General features: G+C 41.0%; 1 protein-coding gene across 4 annotated transcripts in view; it reads right to left on the reverse strand.

Moving 5' to 3' along the window:
* Nucleotides 1–8,841: 8,841 nt before the first annotated feature.
* Nucleotides 8,842–24,987, reverse strand: part of LOC126281312 (protein FAM169B-like) — a 115,593-nt gene continuing 99,447 nt past the window's right edge. For 3 of the 4 annotated variants that reach the window (XM_049980156.1, XM_049980153.1, XM_049980157.1), the window contains one exon: nt 8,842–9,576. In XM_049980156.1, coding sequence (XP_049836113.1) covers nt 9,441–9,576 — 136 coding nt within the window. In that variant the 3' untranslated portion in view covers nt 8,842–9,440. The remainder of the gene's footprint in view (nt 9,577–24,987) is intronic. The other variant, XM_049980155.1, reaches the window with a different exon arrangement.

Here is a 24,987-nt window from a genome sequence, read left to right on the forward strand (position 1 = left end):
ATCTCTAAAAAGGACAATCACAGAAGTTGGGAAGAAAAAGATAGGTACAAAGAAGGTAACTACGGGGAAACCATGGCTAACAGAAGAAATGATGAAAGAAAGAAGTATGAAAATGTTCAGGGAAATTCAGGAATACAGAAATTCAAGTTGCTGAGGAATGAAATAAATATAAGTGCAGGAAAGCTAAGATGAAATGGCTGCATGAAAAAGAAGTGATTGTCGGAAGGACTAACTAAGCATATAGGAAAGTTGAAATGACCTTCTGTGAAATTAAAAGCAAGGGTGGTAACATTTAAGAGTTCATGGGAATTCCACTGTTAAATGCAGAGGAGAGAGCAGATAGGTGGAAAGAGTACATTGAAGGTCTCTATGTGGGGGAAGATTTGTCTAATGTGATAGAAGAAGAAACAGGAGTTGATTTAGAAGAGATAGGGGACCCAGTATTACAATCAGAATTTAAGGGAGCTTTGGAGGACTTACAATCAAACAAGGAAGAGGGGGTAGATAACACTCCATCAGAATTTCTAATATCATTGGGGGGGGGGGGGGGGGGGGAGGAGTGGTAAGAAAACAACTATTCACGTTGGTGTGTAGAATGTATGAGTATGGTGACATACCATCTGACTTTTGGAAAAATACAATATCATCCACACAATTCTGAAGACTGCAATAGCTGACAAGTGTGAGAATTATCACACTATCAGCTTAACAACACTATCAGCTTAACAGCTCACACATCCAAGTTGCTCACAAGAATAATGTACAGAAGAATAGAAACGAAACTTGAGAATGTGTTGGATGACAATCAGTTAGGCTTTAGGAAAGATAAAGGTACCAAAGAGGCAACTCTGATGTTACAGTTGATAACGGAAGCAAGACTAAAGAAAAACGAGACATGTTAATATGATTCGTCCATCAGGAAAAAGAGCTGAGAATGCAAAATGGTGCAAGATGTTGGACATTCTGAGAAAAATAGTGGTACGCTATAGGGAGAGACAGGTAATAAATAATATGTACAAGAGCCAAGAGGGAATAATAAGAGTGGACAAACAAGAAAAAAGTGCTCAGTTAAAAAGGGTGTAAAACAGGGATGTAGTCTTTAACCCCTACTGTTCAATCTGTACAGTGTAGAAGTAATGATAGAAATAAAAGAAAGGTTCATGTGTGGAATTAAAATTCAAGGAGAAAGGATATCAGTAATAATATTTGGTGATGAAATTGCTATGTTGAGTGAAAGTTAAGAAGAATTACATGATCTGCTGAATGGAATGAACAGTCTACTGGGTATAGAACTTGGATTGAAAGTAAATCGAAGAAAGACTAAAGTAATGAGAACAGTGAAAAACTTAGCAACAGAATTGATAGTCATGAAGTAGATGAAGTTAAGGAATAGGCATCAAAATAACCAATGGTGGACAGAGCAAGGATGACATCAAAAGCAGACTAGCACTGCCAAGAAGTGCATTCCTGACCTATAGAAGTCTACTAGAATCAAACATACTCTTAATTTTAGGAAGAGATTTCTGAGAATATACATTGTATGGTAGTGAAACATGGACTGTGAGAAAACTGAACAGAAGAGAATCAAAGCATTAGAGATACAATGCTACAGACAAAGGTTGTAAAATAGGAACACAGAAAAGGTAAGTAATAAGGAGGTTGTGCGCAGAATTCGAGAGGAAAGGAGTATGTAGAGGACACTGACAAGGAGAAGGGACAGGATGCGAGGAGATCTGTTAAGACATCAGGGAATGACTTTCATGGTACTACAGACAGCTGTCAAGGGCTAAAACTGAACAGGAAGACAGAGATTGGAATATATCCGGCAACTAAATGAGGACGTAGCTTGCAAGTGCTACTCTGAGATGAAAAGGTTGGTACAGAAGAGGAAATAGTGGCAGGCCCCATCAAACCTGTCCAAAGATTGATGACTGAAGAAAAAAATTATGCCTTTAGTGTAAAGCCACATATACACTGAGCCTGAAACACATTTTCAAAACAAGTTTCTGGCTACTTGATGTGGACACCATTTGGAAACATTTTTAGTGGTGATGTGTTTAGTATTGCGTTATTTTTGCTTTATTTTTCTAAAGTAATGGAGTGGTCAAGGGAGCAAATTGTTGATTTAATTGCCATGAACCAGGAAGAAGATTGCTTATGGAATGTCTGGAACAAGGAATATAAAAACAGTGTCCAAAAACATGATGCACTTGCAAAAATTGCAGCAGATTTTGGCATGGAAAAGAAAAGTGTGGAGAAAAAAATATGATCACTTGTGGTTGCTTACAAATGTGAGGGGAAAAAAAATGATTTCCAGCAGAACATCTGGTTGTGATGCAGACACTGCATATGACTCCAACTGATTCGGCTATCGGCTGCTGCTGTTCTTGGACGATGTTCATGAGCCAAAGGAGACAACAGATACTGTGGAAAATGAGGTAAGAAAATTACGCTTGTTTGTCTTTATTGTATTTTATGGTACACAGTCACATTCACCCATAGTTATTTTGCCATGGTACACTTCCTTGTGGGCTTAAAAAATAATTAGCAAACTTGTCCCAAATTTGTTTATTCATGGAAGCAGCTTTCCTTGGTATATCCTGGAATCATCTCACCTGTTTGTACATCATAGGAATCGAAGCTTCCATGTGGGGTGTACTAGTTCCTTACCTCAGCATTTTGTCTTAAAAAATTGTGGAGACAAACTGCTGCAAGTCTGACAGTTTTTGCCTTCTCCAGCTGTAGCAACATTGGCTTTCTAAACACGAAAAACTGAAGCCATAATACCAAAAGTGTTCCCAACAACCATTCTGGCCCTAGACAGTCTGCAAGTAAAAACTCTCATTTTTGAACATTAAATATGTTTTCCTGCATAGAGCTTCATAATATTTTCCTGTAAAGGAAAAGCACCATGCTACAAAAACATATGGTAGGGTCTTTGTGCCACCTGATAAGCATTCAGCTTGTGGCAAGTTTAGTTTCTTTTTATTAATTAACTCACTTATGCCTGCATTTTGAACACACCATCATCTGATATTTTTTCTTGGCAGCCAATATCTGTGTACAAAAAGTTGTTGCTCGCATCGACAACAGCAAGCAGCACAATGCTGAGTGAACCTTTATAATTATAATATTCACTTCCACTACCAACAGGGCACTGTATCATGATATGTTTCCCGTCAATTTCTCTGATGCAATGGGAGAACTGAAGAATCTGTTAGAACAAACATGATGCTTCACACCAGTTGTTTTCAGTCACTGGTATCTGAAAGAAATAAATTTGATTTCAGGTTTTCGTAGATCCACGAGGGGGCATAAATGAAGATGAAGAGGATGGAGCTGGACCTTCCAGTCCTCCACCAAGAAAAATCAGAAGAGTAGATGAGAAAAAAGATTGCAGCAATCCTACAACATTGCATCTCAGTTATTAACTAAACTGCTCCAAAAACAAGAAGATAACAAGAATGATGACTATAGCACACATGAACAGTATGTGGCATCAGTGTCATGGAAATTGCCAGAGTTACAAAGAGCAAAAACAATAGCTTTGCTTAATGAAGTGTTAGCAAAACAGCATGCATCATATTTGGAAAGTCAGCAATGGGTATGAGTGTGGCAGAGCCATCATCATCAATTAGTAATTCCTCCACATTTACAATTTATGTAGACAGTAATAACACAATTGAAGAAGTTGTGTTTGATGCGATCTTTAATGTAATTGACAAATAATAACATTTTGATAAGATACTTATTTAACAATGTTTTTCATTCACTTACATTTACATAATCCTTCACTACTTCCACATAATTCAGGCACTATTTGAGATATTGCTTGCTTCAAAATCTGAAATAAATACGCAAGGCTCTGAAATGAATCTCCTGCTGCCAGAAAACAAAGAGTAACTGCAAGCCTTTGGTTGACTAAAATCACTTTCCTGAAATCGGTGTCCTTTTTTGAAACAAATGGTGCTATCATATTTGCCACATATTCAAAATCTTTAGATGACATGCGAGTGAAGTTACAGAAGCCAGAGCCGTGTTCCATACTCAGCTCATGTAGCAAGTTCTTCCTGCCAGTTCTTCTATAGATCGTTTTTCTCCACCAACGATGAGGATCCTTTCATTTTGTTTGCGTGAACCTTCTAGTATTAATAATGCAGCACAACATATAATTATAGTTTCTTAACATCAGACATAATGCAGAAGCAGATGATGTGGACACAATAAAACAAGGAGCACTGCAGATGGCATGAATACACAATGAGAAATGTTTGCCGCCAGTGTGGACGGAAACAGAGACAAGAATCAAAGTCGGAAACATTTGCAAAACATTGCAGAAAACAATGTTTCCAACACAAACATGTTTTGAGAGGCAGTGTGTATGTGGCTTAAGATAGCTGATCATCACATGATAAAAACAAGAGTTGGGTTTGTAAGAGAATTTTTTTGAGGGAGATTAATCATTGGCAGTGATATCACTTCGATCGAGTACTGACCACAAATAGACCGACTACAGATATTATACTGGCCATTGACAATGACTTATGTGAATATACTTACCTATTCATGGCGATTTGTTAGGATCAATTTTCAGGGTTTTTGCGATAGTGAAACCATGGCAAGCACGTTCTGTAGGGAATGCCAAAAAACTTCTCTCTCTGGTGCCACCATGAAGTATCTTAGCAGATGGAGTCCCTGGGTTGGGGTGCGGTAAGGGAAGCCATCTTCAGGGTACTTCTTTTTGTCTTTGATCCTACTATACTTGTCTATTCAGTTTTCTTATTTCTCTGTTAGGAGTACCAAATCTACCTTTGCCTGACAACTTATTTTTGTTTCCTTATCTTCTTCTTCTTCTTTGTCCTGTCCTGTTTCTTGATGGGGGTCAACATTGTTATAATTTTTGAATTTTGTCATTGAGTGGTAGTTGGTGGCTGGATGTCCTTCCTGATGCCACCACTCCCCCCTGGGATGGAGTCTGTGTACATTGTGTTAAATTTAAGTAGGCCAAACAACTCCCTAGTCCTGACTCAGTAGAAGTCAGTTAACGATGAAATGCTTCAGCTGAAAGTCTTTTGTTTTTGGTTGCAGCCAATGTTACATAGCAGATGGTCTTGTGTGAGCTGGTCATTGCTGACTGCTGTGTTAATGCTGTATTTCACTCTGTTTCATACTGTTTCCTTTCCTGATGATAAGTGTACTTAATTGCTGCAGTTAGGATCTTTATTAAACATGCCAAAAAATAAGGTAATTTCAGTCTTGAGTACAAACAACATTTAAGTGATCTTCATCTCTGGGCATGACTTATGCTTTCGTAGAAGCATCAACCACTTTAAGGTGCCTACTGTGTGGTTGGTAGGTACGCAAGGTCATCTGGGCTTGTGCCTCCCCACCCTCTTCCCCTCCTTGCGCGGATGGTCTATGTGAGGACTGTTATGAGTTCATGCCATAGTGATCAGTTTTGCTGTTGGCACCAGCTGGGTGACACTTCATGTAATATTTTTTTTCTTTTTAGGACCAGTTTGAGAATAATTACATTCATGAACTATAAAATTACGCTTGAGTGCACATTTTCTATATGTGTGTGTGTGTGTGTGTGTGTGTGTGTGTGTGTGTGTGTGTGTGTGTGTGTGTGTGTGTGCGAGTGTACATCTGTCCTTTTTTTCCCCTAAGGGAAGTCTTTCCGCTCCCGGGATTGGAATGACTCCTTACCCTCTCCCTTAAAACCCACATCCTTTCGTCTTTCCCTCTCCTTCCTGAAGAAGCAACCATCGGTTGCGAAAACTAGCAATTCTGTGTGTGTGTTTGTGTGTTTTGTTCATGTGCCTGTCTGCCAGCGCTTTCCCGCTTGGTAAGTCTTGGAATCTTTGTTTTTAATATATTTTTCCCATGTGGAAGTTTCTTTCTATTTTTTTCTATCAGTAACCTAGAGAAGCAAGCTTTATGGATTTAATTAAAGTATGTCATAATTGCTGTTGTTTTCACAGAAATTATTCAATTTGGACAATAGCTTAATTAATTGCAGCTACCCATAACAGGACCTATTCTGAAACAATTAATACCTTTCTATAACACACTAGGTATGGTGTACAGGTCATGTGCCCCACATTTGACTAGGCTGCATGTTATTTTCAGATCAGAGTGCAGTGGTAGATTTGCCAGCAGACCTGCCCTCTATTTTAAGTTCAATTGAAAGGAATGTGGTTAGATTTTTATGGTTTTGTGATCCGTCCAACTTGTTTCTGCAAAATTTAGGGAGATTATCTTACTATGTTAACAGGGTAAATGGCTCACCCACGTTTTTTGTAAGTGGTCAGCCCGTTACATTTCCCTGTGTCTTTCTTTTAGCTCTTCTGTGATTTTACTTCTGTTTTACTCCCAAGTATAGCACCTTTCAGCCTTCTCCACTGCATTAAGGCCTGTGTGATTGTGTGGGTTAAAGCGAGTGAGGGGGGAGTGAGTGAACGAGTGTCATTTTATAAGTTTGCTCCTCACTGTGTGACAACAATTTCAGTTATTTTACCCACATTTGTTTCTTTTAATATGTGTAGCTGATAACCTTGGCACACACACACACACACACACACACACACACACACACACACTCTCACCTCAGGGTCATTTACCTATGCGTTAATTATTACTTTGGAACAAATATAACATTTGCAGGTGACCTTTTACTGAAGTGCTTTAGTGCATATCATTACCATGTGGTAATCAGTCAGTGGTTGTCAGCTGTTGTGCAATGTCTATGCTGCACTCAAGGGAAAAACAGCTTCTGTAGGTGTGACACATATGCCTGTGGCAACTCAGTTGAGCTGAACCAGGCATCTACTAGCAATAACTCCAACTGACAGTCATTGCTTGAGTTCAAAACAAAGTTTACTGCAATTTGGAACTTCCAAAGGCTAGCAGTGAAGTGTCACACTAGGAGTATCACCCCTGCCCCCCCTTTTTTCTCCTCAATGTTCTGCTCAGTTCACCACAGGCATGTCCTTACATTTTATTGGCCAGCTTAGATTCTTTGTCTCACCAATAGAATTATTTGTTAGCAACTTTTGTTGCTGTTAGGTAACAATCTACTGTGGCAGAGTAAATAAACACACAATTGCCAGAAATTATCCTTTCTAAAAGTATTCCACTCTAGAATCATTTTTAGATTGATGATGTCTGTGGAAATCAGCAAATGTTGTGTTTCATCAAGTTGAACAATATCATAAACTTCCTTATGGAATCAAATACAATATGAGAGATCAAGGAGTTTTGGAAATGGGTAAGGGTATCAGATACTTTTAACTTTCTTTGGCAGATTCTCAGGTGTCCCTGCTTGTTTACAAGGGGAGGACTATCATGTGACATTATGAATATTGGGTCCCATTCATAAATTAATTGGTCGCCTGCAAACCACAAACCAACAATTGTGGATTAATTAGTAGTGACATTTAGGGTTGCTAATTTCATGTTAAGACCCCTTGTGTGGCATGGTTGTACAGTTAGAGATCTGATTAATTTTCAGTATCTGTTTAACAATGGGATCTGGCTATTGCACGATATACAGAAATGACTGCAGTGGAAATGATCTACAAAGAAAAAGATAGTAGTCTGCACCTTGCTGAATGCAATATGTGTTGTCTGTTTGAAATCCCATGGATATAGGACGTTTGTTAAATCCATATCTTCTACGATTCAGTTCTTCAAACAACATAAAATCCAGGATGAGATACCAACAATATGAATGGCCACTTCCGGACTAACTGAGAGACAGCTGGACCACCTAGCTGTTGAGTCTACCACCCGACACAGTGCACTTGACTTAGCTGCAATTTAGATTCTTCCCAAATACATCAGCTTTTCTGAACTGCACTGGTGGAAACTCCTTGCAACATATCCTTTGTCGCTGTAACATCTGTGGCCTCAACCTTCTCTAGGCCGTGTCATTCATTTCCTTAACAGCTTCCCTGTTCCAGCGCCAGCACTGCACATGCCTTTTATCTCACCAGTGTGCCTGCATAGTCATTTCCTTTCCCCTTCTGTGTGTCTCTTCTTTTCTCTTTGCCCTTGCGATGCAGCACACGTAGCAGCTCACTATCCTGCCCCATCACATCACTACACTCTCCCTTAGGCAGCCCTAGCATCTTACACCACCCCAACCCTCCAATCCCTCCCTCTCCTCAACCCACACCTCCTTTGTACCCCCACTACCCACACCGGCAAAGGTCACGCTCATCTCAGATACAGTGTCAGTCAGGTCTTAGCACCTGGAAACAACAGTGGCTGTGTGAAGGACTTAGTCCAAAGGCTAAGAATATCTAGCAGTCTTTTTTCAATGTGCCTGACTGCCACTCAGTGCTTCCTCTGTATGGTAATTATTCAGTTTGTATCACCACAATGATTTATGCTCTCCCTGCAGGTGGGTCCCTTTATTTCTGGGGTCTAAGTCATCTGCCATTACATTTTAAGCTACCCCAGTCTATCCATCTATTTCGCCAAGGAAAAAACTATTAGTTCTGAAAGCCAGGACTGTGTACATACTTTTACTGGCAGTACTGTCATTTCTGGTGAAGGCAAGAACTGGCCAATAATTCTGTCTCACACTTTTACATATTTATTATTCATCTGACAAATCCACTTTCTTACGTAAGGCAGATTGAAGTGTAGGACCTTCAGAAGGGTTATTAAGTGATAAAGAAAGCACATTTGTGCCCTTTAAAGTGCTGAAAAAGACTTGTTAAGATCCATCACCTTTCCATCTGCTAAATTTGTGTTTACTATAAACAAATGAATGCATTAAATCGAAAACCTTACAACCAACTGGGATTTGATCCAAATCCTGCCATTGTACAGTTGCTTTTAAATCTGTTAATTATGCCACTGAACTATGAATTGCTATGCTAAGTGCTGCAGTACTGAGGTTTGTCTTATTGTTATTACACATTTGACTCCTCCTCATGACTTCAAGTGCCTTTTCCATGTGTGAAATCCTAATAGTGACCCAGAGAGTATTTGTTTATCTGTTTTAAGATAGTACACACTTTGTACTGAGTGTTAATAAGACCTAGTTACACTCATAATTACATAAGCATCCTTTACCTTAAAATTTACATCATTCATACACCTCCAAAAACTTCACCACATTACATTATCACATTTAATTTTAAACTGCATGCTGAGTCAGAACTGAAGACTGAATATCCCACTATATGCCTTTATTCAGACACTGTGTGCTGTAGAGTTTCATTATGAAGAAGAGACGCCATATAAATGAACATAAAAAGGTATACACTAACAGAAGAAATGTTTGGGAGAAACTTGGTTTATTCTCTCTCTCTCTCTCCACTTTCCTCCATGGTTCTGATGAAGTGGCATAACAAACATTACTAAAATTTTCATTCATAGGTTTTTGTTCTTCAAAGGACTAAATAGGAACTTGTGAATTACTTCTTTCAGCCTTCTGTAACAGCCTTTCTTTCTTCAGCAGAGAATACCATATCAATTTTCTGTCTCCTTCTTGTCCTGTCCCTTCTACTTCCCAAAATTTTCGCCGGTATGTTGGTCTCTCTGCAAGAAATTTCTTCAGCACTGTAGAATTGAAAAACAAGCAAGTCAATCTAAACTTATTCCACTAAATTTTTTAATATAAAAGTCTATAGAAAAAGTTACACTAACATAACTGGAATAAGCAATGAATATGAATTAAAACTTTCCATTGGATTCTTAGTTTTGGGAAGCATTTGGCTCAGTTTCAACAAGATCTTGATAAACAAGGAACTGGTTCAATCTTTTATATTTGCTAATATACCCACCAATGATAAGCTTCCATTACACTTCATCACAATAGTGGGAACTGCAGAAGAGTGACTGGAACATAACTAGTCAAGCTGCAGAGCTCGTGGAATGAATCTGGCCAGAACAATGTAGCCGTGTGTGTGTTTTCTGTAGTAGGTATCGCTTAAGGAGGAATTATCCATTGGTTTCAGGCTTGTTTATGTGTTATGTGTCTATCGACTGCCGAACACTTCAACTATATATTGAGTTGTCACATTTCGTTCCTTCTCCTAATATATTTATACCTGGAACATTTATTTTTCTGGTGACATTGTGTTGTCTGCCTCCAGTGAAGAGACGCTTCAAAAATTGTGGAACAACTGAGTGCAGTATATTTGGAAGGAGACCAGAATTAAATTATGATAAGACTAAAACTTTTCCCGAGGGCATGCAGCTTTACTGTATGGTTATGTGATCATGGCGTTCTCTTGGGTAAAATATTCCGGAGGTAAAATAGTCCACCATTTGGATCTTCAGACGAGATTATCAGGAGAAAGAAAACTTGCGTTCTACGGATCGGAACATGGAATGTCAGATCCCTTAATCGAGCAGGTAGGTTAGAAAATTTAAAAAGGGAAATGGATAGGTTAAAGTTAGATATAGTAGGAATTAGTGAAGTTCGGTGGCAGGAGGAACAAGATTTTTGGTCAGGCCAATACAGGGTTATAAATACAAAATCAAATAGGGGTAATGCAGGAGTAGGTTTAATAATGAATAAAAAAATTAGAATGCGCGTAAGCTACTACAAACAGCATGGTCAATGCATTATTGTGGCCAAGGTAGACACGAAGCCCACACCTACTACAGTAGTACAAGTTTATATGCCAACTAGCTCTGCAGATGATGAAGAAATTGAAGAAATGTAAGATGAAATAAAAGAAATTATTCAGATAGTGAAGGGAGACGAAAATTTAATAGTCATGGGTGACTCAAATTCGGTAGTAGGAAAAGGGAGAGAAGGAAAAGTAGTAGATGAATATGGATTGGGACTAAGAAATAAAGAGCAAGCTGCCTGGTAGAATTTTGCACAGAGCACGACTTTAATCATAGCTAACACTTGGTTCAAGAATCATAAAAGAAGGTTGTATACATGGAAGAACCCTGGAGATACTAAAAGGTATCAGATATATTATATAATGGTAAGACAGAATTTAGGAACTACGTTTTAAATTGTAAGACATTTCCAGGGGCAGATGTGGATTCTGACCACAATCTATTGGTTATGAACTGTAGATTAAAACTGAAGAAACTGCAAAAAGGTGGGAATTTAAGGAGATGGGACCTGGATAAACTGACTAAACCAGAGGTTGTACAGAGTTTCAGGGAGAGCTTAAGGGAACAATTGACAGGAATGGGGGAAAGAAATACTGTAGAAGAAGAATGTGTAGATTTGAGGCATGAAGTATGCTGCTGAATTAAGTTGGGTGATGCTGAGGGAATTAGATTAGGAAATGAGAGCAGCAGAGGATCTAGTAGGTAAAAAGACAAAGGCTAGTAGAAATCCTTGGGTAACAGAAGAAATATTGAATTTAATTGATGAAAGGAGAAAATATAAAAGTGCAGTAAATGAGGTAGGCAAAAAGATATACAAACATCTCAAAAATGATATCGACAGGAAGTGCAAAATGGCTAAGCAGGGATGGCTAGAGGACAAATATAAGGATGTAGTGGCTTATCTCACTAGGGGTAAGATAGATACTGCCTACAGGAAATTTAAAGAGACCTTTGGAGAAAAGAGAATCACTTGTATGAATATCAAGAGCTTAGATGGAAACCCAGTTCTAAGCAAAGAAGGGAAAACAGAAAGGTGGAAGGAGTATATAGAGGGTCTATACAAGGGCGATGTACTTGAGGACAATATTATGGAAATGGAAGAGGGTGTAGATGAAGATGAAATGGGAGATATGATACTGCGTGAAGAGTTTGACAGAGCACTGAAAGACCTGAGTCGAAACAAGGACCCCGGAGTAGACAACATTCCATTAGAACTACTGATAGCCTTGGGAGAGCCAGTCCTGACAAAACTACCATCTGTTGAGTAAGATGTATGAGACAGGCGAAATACCCTCAGGCTTCAAGAAGAATATAATAATTCCAATCCCAAAGAAAGCAGGTGCTGACAGATGTGAAAATTACCGAACTATCAGTTTAATAAGTCACGGCTGCAAAATACTAACGCAAATGCTTTATAAACGAATGGAAAAACTGGTAGAAGCCGACCTCGGTGAAGATCAGTTTGAATTCCGTAGAAATATTGGAACACGAGAGGCAATACTGACCCTATGACTTATCTTAGAAGCTAGGTTAAGACTTAGACTTAGAGAAAGCTTTTGACAATGTTGACGTCAAATTCTGAAGGTGGTAGGGGTAAAATACAGGGAGCGAAAGGCTATTTACAACTTATACAGAAACCAGATGGCAGTTATAAGAGTCGAGGGACATGAAAGGGAAGCAGTGGTTGGGAAGGGAATGAGACAGGGTTGTAGCCTATCCTCAATGTTATTCAATCTGTATAATGAGCAAGCAATGAAGGAAACAAAAGAAAATTCAGAGTAGGTATTAAAATCCATGGACAAGAAATAAAAACTTTGAGGTTCGTCGATGACATTGTAATTCTGTCAGAGACAGCAAAGGACTTGGAAGGGTAGCTGAATGGAATGGACAGTGTCTTGAAAGGAGGGTGTAAGATCAAGATCAACAAAAGCAAAACGAGGATAATGGAATGTAGTCGAATCAAGTCAGGTGATGCTGAGGGACTTAGATTAGGAAATGAGACACTTAAAGTAGTAAAGGAGTTTTGCTATTTGGAGAGCAAAATAACTGACGATGGTCGAAGTAGAGAGGATATAAAATGCAGAATGGCAATGGCAAGGAAAGCGTTTCTGTAGAAGAAAAATTTGTTAACATTGAGTATAGATTTAAATGTCAGGAAGTCAATATCTGGAAGTATTTGTATGGAAGTGAAACGTGAACGATGAATAGTTTAGACAAGAAAAAATAGAAGCTTTCGAAATGTGGTGCTACAGAAGGATGCTGAAAATTAAATGGGTAGATCACATAACTAATGAGGAAGTATTGAATAGGATTGGGGAGAAGAGAAGTTTGTAGCACAACTTGACTAGAAGAAGGGATCGGTTGGTAGGACATGTTCTGAGACATCGAGGGATCACCAATTTAGTATTGGAGGGCAGCGTGGAGGGTAAAAATTGTAGAGGGAGATGAAGAGACGAATACACTAAACAGATTCAGAAGGATGTAGGTCGCAGTAGGTACTGGCAGATGAAGAAGCTTGCACAGGATAGAGTAGCATGGAGAGCTGCAACAAACCAGTCTCAGGACTGAAGACCACAACAACAAGACTAAAATAAGCATATGGAAAAGAAATAGTACAAATTACCAAGGAAGTCACTGATCACATTGAGTTTTTGTGTCTAATGTAGTTGAACACTATAAATGTATGGGCAGCAAAGTAAATAAATAGGAAAGTACAAACTGCCTAGTAAGGTAATCAGTTGTCAAAAGAAAGATTTCACTGTGTCACAAATGGTAAGCTTGTAATCAATGGGTATAATTATTTTTGAATTTTGGCAGCAAGATACAGACTTCCATTGCAAAAAAAATTTGCTTAGTAGCTACAGGAGTAACACATGTTGGGAATTAGAGATAAAAACACAAGGAAATGGATCAGGCAACCTACTGGACTGGAAGAAATGAGTATGACTTTAACAAAAATGAAATGTAGGCAGGCATGACACAAAGGAGGAAAACAAAGGAACTGTGTTGACTTAGTTTTCTTAGGCACTGGTGAGCGCATTATTTACCAATGGTGGATCACAAAAACTTGTTTTTAGTGAACTTTTCACTGTGTAGTGGGGAGATTAAAACAGTTTACCACATCAGGACTCAGACCCAGTACCTTACTTTTTACATTCAGCACTGTTACCAGCTGAGCTTTTCAGCCACCAATGACAATCCAGGCTCACAGCTTCAATTCTCTCCTACTTTCCAAACTTCACAGATGATCTACTGCACATATCACTACACTACCAACAAGGAAGAAAGGATATTGAGGAGTAACACCTTAGCCACAACCCAGGGATTGTTTTTGACTCTTTTACTCTGCTGAAATGTGTGTTGTGTTTTGAAACTTTCTGACAGGCTAACATCACCCATATGTAAATGTGTGACCTCCTTTCCCTTCACTTCACTTCACTTCACTTCACTTCACTTTAATTAGTTTTTATGGTGTAACAGCTACTATTTCGTCTTTGAGGAGAGACCAACGAACACACTAGACAACAGAAAGATATCTTCTCTTACAGCAAGCGAGGTGGCGCAGTGGTTAGCATACTGGACTCGCATTCAGGAGGATGATGGTTCATATCTGTCTCCAGCCATCCTGATTTAGGTTTTCCGTGATTTCACTAAATCATTTCAGGCAAATGCCAGGATAGTTCCTTTGACAGGGCATGGCTGATTTCCTTCCACATCCTTCCCTAATCCGTCTCTGATGACCTCATTGTTGACGGGACGTTAAACACTAATCTTCTCCTTCTCCTCCTCTTCTCTTACACCAGTGTTTTTGTGTGCTCTAACGGGCAGCCTTCCTAGAATCCAATAAATATCAGCTCACGTGAGCAAGCAGAAGTGCCACAACACATCGTGGCATGGACTCGAATAATGTCTGAAATATGCTGCAGGGAATTGACACCATGAACCCTGCACGGCTGTCCATAAATCCATGAGAGTACGAGAGAGTGGAGATCTCTCCTAAACAGCATGCTCCAAGGCATTCCAGATATGCTCAATAATTGCATGTCTGGGGAGTCTGGTTATCAGCAGAAGTGTTTAAACACAGGAGAGTGTCATTCTGTAGAAATTCCGGACATGAGGGGCGTTCCATTGTCCTGCTGGAATTGCCTATGTCCGCTGGAATGCACAATGGACATGAATAGAAGCAGGTGATCAAACAGGATGCTTACCTGCATGTCATTGACATATCTAGACATATCAGGGGTCCCATATCACTCCAACTGCACATGCCCCACACCATTACAAAGCCTCCACCAGCTTGAACAGTCCCCTGCCAATTTGCATGGCCCATGGATTTATGAGGTTGTCTCCATACCCATACACATCCATCTGCTCAATACAATTTGAAATGAGACTCGTTTGACCAGGCAACATGTTTCCAGACATCAGCAGTCCAGTGTCGGGGTTGATGAGTCCAGGTGAGGTGTAAAGCTTTGTGTCAAGCAGTCATTAAGGATATATGAGTAGTCCTTTGGCTCCGAAAGCCCATATTAATGATGTTTCATTGAATGGTTCACACGCTGACACTTGTTGATGGCCGAGCGCAGCAATTAGAGGAATGGATGCTCTTCTGTCACGTTGAACGATTCTCTTCAGTTGTCGTTGGTCCCATTCTTCCAGGATCTTTTTCTGGCTGCAGTGATGTCAAAGACTTGATGTTTTATCAAATTCCTGATATTTGTGGTACACTCATGAAATGGTCATATAGAAAAATCACCACTTCATCGCTATCGCAGAGGTGCTGTTTCCCATCGCAAAAGTGCCAACTATAACACCACGTTCAGACTCACTTAAATCTTGATGCCCTACCATTGCAGCAGCAGTAGCCAATTTAACAACTGTGTCAGACACTTGTTGTCTTATATAGGCATTGCTGATGGCAGTGCTGCATTCTGCCTGTTTACATATCTCTGTATTTGAATCCACATGCCTATATCAGTTTCTTTGGTGCTTCAGTGTTTATGGATTAGATTTTAACTATGGTGAGTTAAACTATTAAATTTGATACAATAATGGGAACTATGAGGTGGAATTCAATGATGACCATTCCTGCCCAACGTGAGATTGGATGCTCCCTTGTGAAATTGTGACCACATGATGTGGTAAGGAAAGTATGCAAGTACAGCAGAGACAAATGGAGAATCAATCATTTTGTAGCAATACAGACCAAAAATAGGGAAGTCCACTGCTGTAAGTGACTTTGACAAAGTGCAGATTGTTATGAATCGCCACCTAAAAATGAGCATCTTGGAAATGGTGAAGCTGGTCAGCTGTTTGCCTGCTTTGTCGTGAGCATCTATGGAATGTTGTTGAAGGATGATGAAATAGCTAGAAGGTGACAAGGAGTTGGCCACTTTGTAAAGCAGAATATGAGGCTATCTGTGGTAGTTCAGAACACCGTGCTGAAGCAGACACAAGAATTTTTGAGTAGTCAGTTCAGACAGAGTACATTGCTGAATGTGGGGTTCTACAGCAGTATTACCATGTTCACTCAATGACACTGTCAATGATGATTGCATTGAGCATGGGATCATCAAGACTGGCCTTCATTTATAGTGTTGACTTGACAATGGAGCATGGTGACAAGTTTAGAAATGTCTGAATTGAGGTTTGATATTTATCTGCAGCAAACTGAACTGGAGGTATCCATACCACAGTGTCATTTTCCAAAAACAGATGCTGCAGACTGTTAACAGGCTTGCAAATGCTGTCACTAGTGAGCCAAGTAGCAAAATGTATTGTTTTCTGGTAAGACACACTTCAAGCTGTATTACAGTAAAGGTCACATACACTGTGGTGACAAACGTCGTGGGATAACACTATGTGCATGTATGCAGATGACACTAGTGTAGTGTACTAAACTAAAAACTAAACTCCACCTGAACAGACCATGAATGCCCAATGGTACTGACTAACTATTGTGTCACCCTCAGGCTCACAGGTGTCACTGGATGCAGATATCGAGGGGCATGTGTCAACACATTGCTCTCCTGGCCATATGTTATTTTGCAAGAGTGGAGCCACTACTACTCATTCAAGTAGCTCCTCAGTTTGCCTCACAAGGGCTGAGTGCACCCCACTTGCCAACAGCACTTAGGAGACCGGATGGTCACCCATCCAAGTGCTACCACAGCCTGACACCATTTAACTTCAGTGATCTGACAGGAATCGGTGTTACCACTGCGGCAGGTCTTTGGCAGTATAGTGAACACAAGATATAAAAGAACAGAGCAGTGGTGGAGCTGTCATCTGCAGTCAAGTGATTCATGCAAAAAGATTTCTGACATGATTATGGCCGCACAATGGAAATTAACAGACTTTGAAGACACTGTGGCAGTTGGAGCTAGATACATGGGACCTTACATTTTGGAAATTGTTAGGAAATTCAGTATTCTGAGAGCCACAGTGTCAAGAGTGTGTTAAGAATACCAAATTACAGGCATTCCCTCTCACCATGGACAATGCAGTAGTTGACAGCCTTCACTTACCGACTGAGAGCAGCAGCATTTGTGTAGAGCTGTCAGTGCTAACAGACAAGTAATGCTGTGTGAAATAACTGCAGAAATCAATATGGGTTGTACAACAAACATATCTGTTAGGCCACTGCAGTGAGAGCTGGCATTAATGGGCTATGGCAACATACAACTGATGCGAGAGCCTTTGTTAATGGCACGACATTGCCTGTAGCACCTCTCCTGGATTCGTGACCATATTGCTTGGACCCTAGGTGACTGGGAAACCATGTTCTGGTCAGATGAGTTTTGATTTAAGTTGGTAAGAGCTGATGGTAGGGCTTGAGTGTGGCACCCCAAGTTGTCAACAAGGCACTGTGCAAGCCGGTAGCTGCTCCATAATGGTGTGCACTATTTTTTTTACATAGAATGGAAAGGGTCCTGTGGTCCAACTGAACTGATCACTGACTGAAAGCGGTTATGTTTGGCCGCTTGGAGACCGTTTGCTACCATTCATGAACTTCATGTTCCCAAACAACAGTGGAATTTTTATGGATGGCAATTCATCATGTCAAAGGGTCAGAACTGTTTGTGATTTGTCTGAAGGACATTGTGGACAATTCATACAAATTATCTGGCCACTAAGATCACCCAACAGGAATCCCATCAAACATTTATGGGACGTAACTGAAAGATTAGTTCATGCTCAAATTATTGCACTAGTGACACTTTTGCAATTATGGATGGCTGCAGAGGTAGCATGGTCCACATTTCTACAGGGGCTTCAAACGATTTGTTGAGTCCATGCCATGTCAAGCTGCTGCACTACACCAAGCAAGACCAGGTGTGACACAATGTTAGGGTGTATCCCATGAATTTGTCACTTCAGTGTATGTACTACCATGGTGAAAGTAATCTGCCACCCCGCATTTTTTTAGGAGTAGCACGCAACTGTAAAGTGCAAAAAAGTGGAATGTCAGTGGATAAAATATAGTTTATTGATTCCTATATGTTAACAACAGCTGCTACATCACAGAACCTGATGTTCTACCTCTTATACAGAAAAACTTCATGTGCCAAAATTTTTCTTGACAATGTGTTGCCTGTTTGGTGAGGAATGAGTAAACCTTCTTCAAAGATGACAGGCACCACTGTTTCCTTGGCTTGCGTGTTATGCTATAATCAAGTCTGTATACATCTGAACACTCCGTTACCAGTGGGTATCAATAATTTAATTTGTAAAACTATAACCTCATATAAAACTATTTGTGCATACATATCATATGTCATGCATTCGTGGTCACATTTTATGTAATTAGAATAATTTCAAAGTTATTTAACATGAAAATGTATATATTTTATTTTCCACTAAATTTTGCTACTAAATTTAGGTTAAGAATATTTATCAGTTGATTTAAATACTGTCTTTGCCAGAGACAGACATAATTAGATGTGTTGCCTACAAATGGAATCATTGGTCTTGCTTGCTTGGTGGAAAAAGCAGTAGTTGTTTTAGGAAGATGTCATATGTAATGGCTTAAGAAAAGCTGTCATGTTTCATATTTAGTTGCAGTTTGTAACTCCTGAGAGCAGATAGAAATTATTTTGTTAGCCAAACATTTGAAGTATTTATAAAAGTACAGAAGTTGAAGATGTAAAAATATTAGAGAAGGAAAGTTGCTACTCACCATATAGCGAAGATGCTGAGTCGCGATTGGTGAGGAGCAACTTTACTTCTCTAATATTGTTAATTCCATCCTGGACTTCCCATACCGTATTTACTCGAATCTAAGCCGCACTTTTTTTCCAGTTTTTGTAAGCCAAAAACCGCCTGCGGCTTAGAATCGAGTACAAAGCAAGCTCAAGTTCTGAAAAATGTTGGTGGGTGCCGCCACAACTAACTTCTGCCGTCGAATATATGTAGCGCTACCCAGGCATGATTTGTAGGCACAAAGATAAATACTGGCACTAAATCCTCTGCGTCAGTAAATAAATTTTAAAAAAGGTGGAAGATGAGCTTTTTTCTCCACTCAGAGTTTCGACCACTGCATCTTCATACATTATCCAACAAAGTAAATACAAATTCCGTAGTGTATATCTTCGAATGTAGCAGCATTTCAATGTACTACGAAAATCCGACTGGCAAGACTGTTTGGGATGTTTGTCAATATGGCCAACTCTGCGTTCTGAATTTTTTCCTATCTGTGAGAAGAGATGGTTGCTAATAGGAACTTTTATGTATTGTGAATCACATGCAGTATTCTTTTCACGATAAGAATAATACGAATATAAACATTTTGCCATTTATTCTTTCGTGTTTGCTGCTGTCTCATTTAAATCCTGTCTGTCTAATAAACTACAAAACTAGAGTGAGACAACAGCAAACGCGGAAGAATATACATACACTCCTGGAAATTGAAATAAGAACACCGTGAATTCATTGTCCCAGGAAGGGGAAACTTTATTGACACATTCCTGGGGTCAGATACATCACATGATCACACTGACGGAAACACAGGCACATAGACACAGGCAACAGAGCATGCACAATGTCGGCACTAGTACAGTGTATATCCACCTTTCGCAGCAATGCAAGCTGCTATTCTCCCATGGAGACGATCGTAGGGATGCTGGATGTAGTCCTGCAGAATGGCTTGCCATGCCATTTCCACCTGGTGCCTCAGTTGGACCAGCGTTCGTGCTGGACGTGCAGACCGCGTGAGACGACGCTTCATCCAGTCCCAAACATGCTCAATGGGGGACAGATCTGGAGATCTTGCTGGCCAGGGTAGTTGACTTACACCTTCTAGAGCACGTTGGGTGGCACGGGATACATGCGGACGTGCATTGTCCTGTTGGAACAGCAAGTTCCCTTGCCGGTCTAGGAATGGTAGAACAATGAGTTCGATGACGGTTTGGATGTACCGTGCACTATTCAGTGTCCCCTCGACGATCACCAGAGGTGTATGGCCAGTGTAGGAGATCGCTCCCCACACCACGACGCTGGGTGTTGGCCCTGTGTGCCTCGGTTGTATGCATTCCTGTTTGTGGCGCTCACCTGCACAGCGCCAAACACGCATACGACCATCATTGGCACCAAGGCAGAAGCGACTCTCATCGCTGAAGACGACACATCTCCATTCGTCCCTCCATTCACGCCTATCGCGACACCACTGGAGGCGGGCTGCACGATGTTGGGGTGTGAGCGGAAGACGGCCTAACGGTGTGTGGGACCGTAGCCCAGCTTCATGGAGACGGTTGCAAATGGTCCTCGCCGATACTCCAGGAGCAACAGTGTCCCTAATTTGCTGGGAAGTGGCGGTGCAGTCCCCTACGGTACTCCGAAGGATCCTACGGTCTTGGCATGCATCCGTGCGTCGCTGCGGTCCGGTCCCAGGTCAACGGGCACGTGCACCTTCCGCCGACTACTGGCGACAGCATCGATGTACTGTGGAGACCTCACGCTCCACGTGTTGAGCAATTCGGAGGTACGTCCACCCGGCCTCCCGCATGCCCACTATACGCCCTCGCTCAAAGTCCGTCAACTGCACATACGGTTCACGTCCACGCTGTCGCGGCATGCTACCAGTGTTAAAGACTGCGATGGAACTCCATATGCCACGGCAAACTGGCTGACACTGACGGCGGCGGTGCACAAATGCTGCACAGCTAGCGCCATTCGACGGCCAACACCGCGGTTCCTGGTGTGTCCGCTGTGCCGTGCGTGTGATCATAGCTTGTACAGCCCTCTCGCAGTGTCCGGAGCAAGTATGCTGGGTCTGACACACCGGTGTCAATGTGTTCTTTTTTCCATTTCCAGGAGTGTATTTTGGTATTTGCTGATGTCAGTGTTGAGAACTTGTTCAGGATGGACACATTTCACGCATTTGGATTTTCTATCACAGAAGCAGTTCACCTTGTGTCTGATAAGGTACCATATTCTTGATAGGAAACATTGGATGACAAGCTAACAGACTTGTTTTTGGGCGTTACAGGGTATGCTATGACTTTTTCTGCTCATAGTTCTTTGAAATCAATGGTTCAACCTCGTTTTTGTTACACACATCCTATATCTGGTGAACTGAAAGATTAAGTGAAAGCTGAATTGGAAAGACTTCAATCTCTAGGGGCTGGTGCAACCTGTTATCACTAGTGAATGGTCATCTCCATTGGTTGTAGTTCGGAAGCTGTTGGGACAACTTCAACTCTGTGGCGACTTCAGTATCACTGTCAATGTGCACTTGACCATGGATACTTATCCTCTCCCATGCCAAGAACAAGTGTTGGCAAAACTGTAAGGCATCCAGTAATTTTCTGAAATTGATTTGGCTGAAGCATATCTGCTTGTTCCTGTGGACAAGAGTCTCAGCAATTTCTGTTTTCTGAATACTCCTTTTGGTCTTTATTCAATATTTGTACCTTAAATGTTTACAGCAACTGACTATGTCCATCCTGGGTTGGGTGATATTGTTGTCATGGGCTCCTACATGGCTGATCACTTGAACAATCTGTGCAATTAGTTTTCTGTCTTACAGTCTGCAGGCTTATAGTGTCACCTTGTGAAATCCATTTTTTTCCCAACCTTCTATTGCTTATTTGTGGTTCAAGGCCTCGTAGGATGTGGTTCAACTCTGCTGCTACATCTGTGCCTTTGCCCTCGACCACAAAAGAGCTTCAGGACTTCCTAGGGAATATAGACCACTACCATATATTCCTGCTACGGGTGGCCACATTGGTCCACCTGTTGCATGCCTTGTTATGCAAGAATGTACCTTTCTGCTGGAGCCCAGACTGTGAACATGCTTGTAAAATGTTGAAATCCATACTACTCTAGGCTCCTTATCCAGCTACATTCTTTCCAGAATAGGACACAGTTTCGGTGACCGACAACTCACAGTATGGCCTTGGCACAGTCCTAGAGCACTGATATGCCAACAGCTCTGAATGACTGACTGATTTTGTCTTTAAATATTTCACTTTCGGCCAGTAACATTACTCTTGAGTGGAAAAAGATACCCTATCCATAGCCTAAGCGCTCCAGAAATTTCATATATATAGTATGGCTCCAAGTTTTGCCTTACTATTTAGCAGAAACCCTAGGTTTCCCTGTTTAACTCTCATACTTCCTTGCGTCATAAGGCAACACACTGCCCACAACATTGGGTACTGTTTTGTCTCACTACAATTATCAAATCCTTTTTTGACCTATGTCTAAACATGCCAATGCGGATGCCTTATCCCACCTTCCTGTGAGCCCTGTTCCCAACTTTTATCATGAAGAAATGCTTTGCTTCATCTTGATACCAAAATGCAGGTCACAGCCAAGAGTTTGCCAATTAAAAGCTTGTGCACAGTAGCAACCATTGCCACTGACCTGGCTCTCTGCCAGATGGTTCATTTTGTTCAACAAGTATGACCACATAAACTGCTGGGTCAGACTTCAAACCCCCTGTCTGTTTTGTCACAGCTTGTGAGGAGTGCCCAGCAACATGCAGCTCCCAGGGTCTCTCTGCCCCCTGGTCTGCTCCATGCCAGCATTGAGAAAGCATTCACATAGATTTTGTGGGTACTTTCTTGAATTCTTATTGGCTTTTGGTTGTGGATGCATTTTATCAGTTTCCTTACATTCTCCGGTGTGACTCAACATCGGCTGAGGTCACAATTTGTACACATTTGAGCTTTGTTTCTATTCACAGATTGCCTTGCACCTTAGATTCTGACAATGATCCACACACCTTTCAGCTATTTTGTTCCCATCATGGCATTTGTCATGTTAAGGCTCCACCATTCCACCCTCAATTATATGGTGAGGCAGAACGACTAGTGCATATGTTCAAAGTCCCAGATGAAAAAGTTTGTTAAGGATTCTTCGCTGAACAAAGCCCTTCTCTATTTTCTGAGCAACTATCATGTCACACCTATGGGGGGGGGGGGGGGGGGGGGTTGCTTCATGTATGGCCAACAAGCTGATGGTGTGACATTTTGATCAGTTGTGCCCTCACTCGCCACCGGAAGCTACTGGTTCACAGGTGCAGCCCCTGTAGCTGTAGTCTGCCCCACACCCTCCGGCTCAAGCCTGTCATTGCCTGTTGTGGGAACATCACTGTGCCTTTGGTTGCCTCCTCCACATGTGGCACTCTGGGGCTCCAGCTTCTCAGTGCCCGGCAATGGTCCATCTCCAACTTTGGCTCCATTGCTGCAGCCTGCTGTTCTGGTTGGGCTGCATACAGTGGTCTCCTTGGCATCATCACTTCAGCCATGGTTGCCAGTGGGTCCAGCCCTGTCTCCTCCACACTGGGACCGGCAAGCTGATGATGACACAGAGATGGTGACGGCATCCTCTCTGGTGCAATCATTAGGCACCACATGGGTCCACCAGCATTGGGTATTCTCCCTTATCTGCCCAGCACATAATCCTACCCCCACTGTTGGCATCACCTGCCGCCACTCCAGATCTGATGGCTGTGTCTCTCCTCAGGCCACTGGCATCTCCTCCACTGGCTGGGAGAACTCTTCACACAAGGGAGAGGAGTACTGTATGCTACTACTAGTGTGTGTGAGTGTAAGTGTGCTGAGTGTAGTGACACACCACATGTATGTACTTAAATCACTCATCATCTGTATCAGCATGGGCGGCCACTAGAGGTCACCTGTAGGAGATGTGCACGTGGCACAGTCCCTGCCATGCAGTCCACTGGTGACTCACACTTATATACTCACGGAGCATCACTGATTCACTCTCACTATGTTCTTTTAGTTGGTGAGGTTTATATCAGTTGTTTTGTGTATCACTTATGTTGCACCTTCTTCATGATTCTTTTGTCTTGTTATATGTTACGTCATGAGAGGCTCATTTCCCTTATTGTTCAGAGGTTTATGAATAAAGCCATATTTGTGTTACTTGGATTGGTTTCATGTATTACTTGTTTACTACAAATTTGTTAGCATCGGAAAACCATGTCGACTGCTGACAGACAATGGATCTCAGTTTAAAAGTACTACCTTTAAACAGTTCTTTGTGTGACAAGGCTTTAAGCATATTAATGTGTCCAAATATCATCTGGAATTGAATCACAGTGAATAGGTGATGAAGGAATTTGGAATACTCTGTAAAACATTCTGCTCTGAAAGGCATACTTCTTGAGCTCAGCTTATTCCAGAATTTCAAACAAACTACAGCACCTTTCTACACGGTTATCACCCGTTTAAGATTTAGGTGAACCTTTCATAGGAGAACCTCTATTGAAATTGTTTTATTGGCCTACTGGTACCACAAAAAGTGGTACAATTTGTTTAAGCAAGCAAATATCAGAGTGCACAGTTTTCATAAAAATGATAGTACACCTAACTACTGTATTGGCGAGTTATTATTAGTGAAAGATCATCCACAGACTTTGGGATTAAAAAAGGAAATGAGAAAATTTTTTCTGATTTGCATTGGCCCATATAAAATAGTCGGAATTCCACACCCTAAGGCAGTGTTCACTACTAATGTTGTGTCTCTTGCCCATTATCCCCATTACTCACGACATTTTACCAATTCCTGTAAGAGTTCAAGGCTGGTGTGCACCTGTGCTGAAGAGATCATTCGCCATCCTTGTCTTAATTATATAGACATGGTCTACATATATAGAAATAAATGAGTTGAGACTAGTGGTTTGGAATCTTGATGGTTCAAGGACACAGGCCTAACATACGAATATATCCTCACCCATACATACCCACAAATACAGTAAGAAGCAAACACTTAACAGGTACAAACAAAGAAGCACTTATTGTACTGAGATTGCTTTCAGTGTTAGTTATGTCATCTTTCATTAATGTGGCGAATGCTAGTAAAGTAACTCAGCCTCTTAGAAGGAAGTGAATGATATGCTAACATTTTAAATATATGGATAAC

Source organism: Schistocerca gregaria, chromosome 7 (genome assembly GCF_023897955.1).
Source record: "Schistocerca gregaria isolate iqSchGreg1 chromosome 7, iqSchGreg1.2, whole genome shotgun sequence".
In the NCBI taxonomy this organism is placed as follows: Eukaryota; Metazoa; Arthropoda; class Insecta; order Orthoptera; family Acrididae; genus Schistocerca; species Schistocerca gregaria.